General features: G+C 40.6%; 1 protein-coding gene across 1 annotated transcript in view; it reads left to right on the forward strand.

The window, feature by feature from the left end:
- The window catches only part of tmem145 (transmembrane protein 145), a 40,219-nt gene that overhangs the window by 16,572 nt on the left and 16,901 nt on the right, over positions 1–6,746 (forward strand). Inside the window, 2 exon segments of the mRNA XM_032518699.1 lie at positions 2,447–2,533; positions 3,238–3,339. Coding sequence (XP_032374590.1) covers positions 2,447–2,533; positions 3,238–3,339 — 189 coding nt within the window.

Genomic DNA, 6,746 nt, shown 5'->3' on the forward strand with positions numbered 1-6,746 from the left:
ATCAGGCAGTTGTTTCAGTCCTGATCCTGCTCAACGGCACCCTCTGTGATAGAATCCAAAGTGTCTGCTCTCCCCGGCGCAGCAGGACGACGGGGTGCAGCTGGCTCACATAGTCCACAGCCTCCCTGGTGAAGGTGAATGCTCTATACTGCACGCCTTTCCTGATCTTCAGTGTTGCCGGATAAAACAGGAAAAAATCCAGACCCTTGACTCTGTGCTGAATCCATGGCTCGATAAAAAGCAGCCAACGATATGTTATTGATGACACATGCAGTGATCAAGGATGATACAATCCATATTTGTGTAAGACAAAGTGAGACACCAGAGACTTCTGCCTGAACTGAAGTTGCTCCACAGAAAATAAATGATAGCAGGAAGATGTCCTGCAGATAGATGTGGTTTTGAAACCTGTAACACTGCCATGTATGGTAAAGTCCATGAGTATTTAGAGAGTGAAACAGTTTTTGTTGTTGTGGTACTCCAACAAATTAGATCTTAAATAAAACGGGGCTATAAAAGTGTAAAGTTCTTATCAATAGCCAGGCTATTTATATCCAAATTGCCTGAACGTTTTAGGAATTGAAGCCCTGTCTTTGTACCTCTACTGTTCATAATTAGGGTAGTCAATGAAAACTGAAGCCTCATAGTCCTTGTTTTGTTTCAAATCCAATTTACTTGAGCACAGAGCCAAAACAACACAAAATGCATATATTTCCATATAGGCATACTTAATAGACTATGCATTTAGAGTAATCCCTACATTTGGTGGGTTCACAAACTTATTCTTCCATCCATGGTCTCTGCAGTGACATTTTAACACTCTGTGATTCCATAATTCCATAATTCCCAAAGGTTTAAATCTGAGATCTTTGGCTTTTAGAGAGAATGGTCTCATGTAATATGGGCCTCAGCTATAGGAGGGGCATGCATGAATCCTTAATCTGTGTTGTATTCTCCTGTAAATGCCAAACCCAGCTGCTACTATGAGAAATAACTTGATACAGTCTAAAAAATTGACATTAAATTGCTTTCACAACCAATGAATAATGTATAATGCAACCATTTACTGTAAGCAGACCACTGTACCTGCCACTCTCCTATTTTAAAGCGGTGCTTAACCAGCCCAGTGTTATTTCATGAGCACATAGCATCTGATATTATTTTGTGTTATAAGAGTGAGGTGAGCTTCTGAGGGATTAGTGTTATCAGGTGTTCTAAGTACTATCTAAGAAAATCCAAAAGAAGAATAACATTTCTTTGCCCACATTGGTGGTGTACTCTACCTTTTGCTGACATCTCAGTGTTTTTGTAGGATTTCTTTCAGCAGCGGGTTGGAAAAGGTTGAGGTTAATCGAAAGTTAGCTGATCCTGGACCGCTCCGACTCCCCACCTGAGCTAGCTGAATTTGAGTTGCTACAGCCGCTAACTGAAGGTCAGCTGCCGTCCGTTTTCCTCCCGGCAAAGTGGTCTCCTTGCGGCAGGGAGTGAGACAGGGGTTTGCTTGCTAGCTAGTTCTTGTCTCATTTGTGGTCTGATAAATAGTTAAATTATCAAATTCAACTTCAAATTCAGTGCCACGTATCGCTATTTTCTAAATGAACTACCTGTCATATTTCACAGGACCCACCTGAGTGAGTTTCCACGGGAGCGTAGCCGCCAAGGTTTTCGTTACGTCCCTGTTTGTCACTCTGCCTGAGGAGAAAACGCTGTACTCACATTGTTTGTTTATTTGGTTGTCATGTGAGTGATTGACGTCCTGTCACTGTTCCAGTTGCTCATCCTCAAAGTGGAGAGAGAGCAGACAACCATTCGTTTGAGTTCAGTGGAGCGGACAGCTCTGCAAAGTTGTGTAATTGCAACTTCATGACGTTTCATAAAATTCTGAAGCGGTGACGGCAAAACGTAGATAACAGAAACACTCCTCTTCGAACACACAGATGTGGCATTATGTTTTGATATTTCCAGCATAGCTAATACCAGGACACCATTTCTCAGCTCTCGGACCGATTTTGGTGTTTTCCAGAATCAAATAGTATGACCTTTATTCCACACTTACCATTATTCAGCACACGCAGGGAGAAATCCATCACAGGAGAGATGAGAAAACATCAATTTTATTTCCACTTACAGCAGCTTCAATAGCAAGCCACAATTTTAATTAAATTTTGATTAAACACACCTTGTATTCCAGACTGGAAAACCGGTCTCTTATGCTTTCAATGCTGCTCTAATGTTAATTAATATGCATACAGCTGAACGTAGGTATAAGCCACAGCTGCATGCAACAAGTTTCGGCACTTTTTCTGAGCTTTATTGAAACATATTTTGTGGATTGTGTGGAAAAAGAAATAGATGAGAAAGCTGAGTTGATATAACAGATATTCAGTTACGTCAGTTTTTAATGTTTGTATATCTATTTTGAATTTACTCTGTCATCTACTGTCAGAACTGCTACCAGAAGGAAGCGGTGCTGCGGCCTGAGAACAACCAGGTCATCAACCTCACCACACGCTACACCTGGTCAGGCTGTGTGGTAAGATCTCACACACTAACACAACTATGTGCATATACTGTATACACACCTTTACAGAGTGGTATCCTGTCCCTGAGAAAGACACAGAATATAATGCTACGGTTGACGTCTGACCTGCGTGTGTGCGTGTGTGCGTGTGTGCGTGTGCGTGTGTGTGTGTGTGTGTTTTACATTATTCCTTTTTATCACAAGACGGTTGGACTTATTATTATTATAATTATTATTATCTTTCCTATGGTGTATTCTTTTGTAATGCAAAAAAGGAACAGAAATATGTAAAAGAGGAAAACAAATACACAGAGACAAAGAGAGGCAGTGAAAGCTGATGGCCTGTAAGGTGTTTTTGTAACATTTTCATTCACACATTTTAAGTGTTTGTGATGCATTTCAGTCAACCAAAAAGGGTCCAAGTGATCTTTCTCTCCTGTAACACCTTTTTATTCACCTTCCTTTTGTTTCTTTTTCAATAAGCAGCACAACATGTTTGTTTATCACATTAGAAAGTGTGATTGCCAGCGTGACTCTGTTGTTGCCACATTTCAGACTATATTGGGGTGTGAAATGTGTTTGTATCTTGATATATCGGGATCCCACTCTACTGTGATAATTCTGCATGTCTCTATGGTAAAACATACCGCCTTTTTGAATAACATTATCCCAGCAGACCCCCCTCCATGCATTTCCTCTATCTCTCTCTCTCTCAGGTGGAGGGAGACGGGAATGAGGAGGTTCTGAGCTGTGTGGGTGGCCGCAGTTTCCGCTCAGTGAGGGAGAGATGGTGGTACATCGCTCTCAGCAAGTGTGGGGTAAGCATCAACCTGTCTCAGTATGTGCTTTACCATTTCAGCATTTTGCCCCATGCCACTTTTTAAATTCTTAAAGTAAAGTAATCTAAATAGGTAAAACCTTCATGGAAATTTAACCCTGTGAGGTACAGTAATTTTCCAAGTGAGATAGATATAGATTGATCCGTCGATCTATACAGTATATAGTATATACATACACATACAGGATTAGGAAGGATTATTAAATGCTGTTCCATGTTGCTGACCATCTGACCTGATTCCATTTGTAATACAGCCAAAATGACCCACAGTCCCACTTGCCCTACAGTCATCCTGAATCTGTGCATCTCGTTTTGAATTGTCTCTGGACACCGTGAGGAGCTTTATCTCTCTCCCATGCTACAGCTGTGCAACAAGGCGCTGAGACGCAAATATGCAACTCTTTGGTGAAACTGTGATAAACATGCCTTACAAGGGCTCCGTTGAAGCCTATTGATTAGCTAACCTTTGGGAGTTTTAAGCATTGTGTTACTTTATAATGAGACTCAGTGTTGTGCTAATGGTGCGCCGGGAAGAAAAAAAAACAGTGTTAGCTGCAACGTGTTGTTTGTTGATAGTGACAATGGAGTGTGTCACTCTGTAAAGAAATTATGAAAATGATAGCTCTGCTCAGTGATGATTCATCCTCCTACACAGATGGCTTTAGTCAAGGACAAATCTCAAAAATAGGTGTGTGTGTGTGTGTGTGTGTGTGTGTGTGTGTGTGTGTGTGTGTGTTTTTTAAGCATGCAGTGTTTTAATGGTTTTGAAAGTATGGAAGGAAAAAGGTGAAAAGCAATATTTCTGGATCATTGTATGTCTGCCTGCCATCAGTGTCACACTTCGGGTTACGTGTGTGTGTGTGTGTTTCTTTTCGTGTCTCTGTTCGTGTTCGTTTTTTTGTGGATTTGTGCTTTTGGTTGAAGAGGGATATGATTAGAATGGATGTTTCCTGTAGAGTGATGTGTAGTGTCACGGCAGCGTCCGCTGATAGACATGTGGCCTAATGGCGTTGGACTGAAGAGTAAAAGCTTGTCTCCATTCCCAGGGACATATGCACGCCACGTCCCGCAGCCAATTTTTACCCCTCGCCTTTTCGCTTTCCTTACGCTTTCACACCGCTCCATCTTTCTTCCTTTGTCGATCACAATCACTGGCTACGTCTTGCTCGCTTTCAACTCTGTCAACAAGCTGTGACATGCTCCACGCCATTTAATATCAAGTTACTACTCCATCTCCCGCTCCTCTCCGTTACCCTATCTCTAATTGTGTTTTTCATCTCCATCTTGCCATCTCACTGGTCTTCGCTCTTCTTTGCCTCTTCATCATTCCATGCATTTTCTTGAGCACTCTAATCTCCATGTGCTGCCACTACTATCTTATCCAGCTCTCCTTTCATGTACTTTCCATCTCAGTCTTTACCTGTGCTGAAGTGGGTCTAAATCTACATCGGCTCATAAGCCCTTTAAAACCATAGGATGTCTGCTCTCAATCCCCAGATGTGGACCTGCCTGCACAAAATGGTAAAATGGGATTTACAAGCAATGTCACTTGTTTAATTATAACAGGAAACTTCAAGGCTGCAAATAAATATTATTTCTTCAGGGAAAAAAGACATCATTATTATAAATAAAATTCAGGTCATCACAAATTATAGTGTAGAGGACATCTGGCAGTCAGACGGCTTCTCAGACAAGACAATTGCCAAAACAAAGTTCACTTAAATTAGCAGGCTTGAATGTTGTTTTTTCTCCTGCAGATGTCTTTGCATGTGTAGCACTAATTACATTTGTGTAGCGGAGTTTTCACAAGGCAACCCTTATTTCTCTGTTATTGCCTTTCATGAAACTGTTTAGCTGAGTTACAATAATATACCTCGTTAACTGCATGCCATTAATTGAAAATGAACAGAAAACTGAACAACTCAATAACATGGCGTCATTGCTCGCCATCGACCCCAGCGACTGTTGTCTGAGCGTTATTTTATGAGGCGTTTATCCTTGTGGTATTTCAAACAGGAGTGGAGAAATGGAAAGCGTTGAATGGCTGTAATCAACCACTGCTTTATTATGCTGAGCAGAATTGCTGCTAATGAAAGCAAAAAGCCCTAACAATTAACGTGATTTTCAATTTCATATATCAGTGTTTCATTCTGCTGCAACGCACAGCCGGGAGTCCAGTGTTAGGGGTTTGTTCACATGTCTGTAATAGCAGGATAGTCAAGTGTCTAAACTAAGTATCTAAACTTCCAAATTCAATTTGTGTGAAGTGATGATTACGTTTTCGGTAGTCTACCCGTTGCAAACAGACTTGTTATGGAATGGCACACTAAGGTGCGAACGGATCAGGTGTTTTGTGTTTTTAGTTGAGCTAGACCAGAGAATGCTATTCACTGAAATTAGATCAGTAGTGCTATTATGCCCTCATTGATCTCCGTGAGGTTTGTTGGAACTGATGTAATGTAGCGTTTTATGTGGAGTAAGCACTGCGCCAGACTTCATTTAAAAAAACAATAGCTTTTTAAATTTTACATTGTTTGTCAGCATTGCAACTCATCATATTTAGAAGGCAATTTGTCCTAGTGTGCTCTGATTAATTTTGCATGTCGTAACACAGCCATCATTTTTGTTTTAATGTAAACTAAATTCCTGGCATTTCTCTTGGTGTTTTCTACCACTTTGGAAGAAGGGTATAATAGTAACAGCTGTCCTTGTCATATAAAGAAATGTACCTTTTGTATTGCTATGGCTTTTACGATAACAGTGAGCATGCACCCAAATACAGAGGTTTTCTCCTCAATGCAGCGGGCCGGGTTTGACTCCGACCTGCATGCAAGTCATTCCCCCTCTCTGTTGTTTCATGTCTTCAGCTGCCCTGTAAAAATAAAAGCTGAAAATGCCCAAAATAATTATCTGAAAAATAAAAAATTACAATTTTACTGTAACAGCTTTAAAAGTGATGTGTTTTCTTTTTAAATTAGTGCTAATTGATCTGCTGATTATTTTCTCAATTAATTGATTGATTGAATTAAAATCTGAATCTTTGATATTTTAGACTGACTTTTTGTTACAGTCGGGGAAGACCCTGTTTCAAATGCCTCCATGCACAAAGTGAAGTCAATAAAGTAATGTTTTTTCTGAGTTTGTTGTTAAAGGTCCCATGACATAGTGTTCTTTGGATGCTTTTAAATAGACCTCACTGGTCCCCTTATACCATATCTGAAGTCTTTTCCCCAAAATTCAGCCTTGGTGCAGAATTACAGACTCTAGAGCCAGTCCCACAATGACTTTTCCTTAGGACGTGCCATTTCTGAGTCTAGCTTTTGAGGAAGGGGGGCAAGGTGGAGGCTGGGGGTTTGGCCTTGACCAACTGCCACTTTGCTTGTTTGA

This window comes from Etheostoma spectabile, chromosome 6 (assembly GCF_008692095.1).
Source record: "Etheostoma spectabile isolate EspeVRDwgs_2016 chromosome 6, UIUC_Espe_1.0, whole genome shotgun sequence".
Lineage (NCBI taxonomy): Eukaryota > Metazoa > Chordata > Actinopteri > Perciformes > Percidae > Etheostoma > Etheostoma spectabile.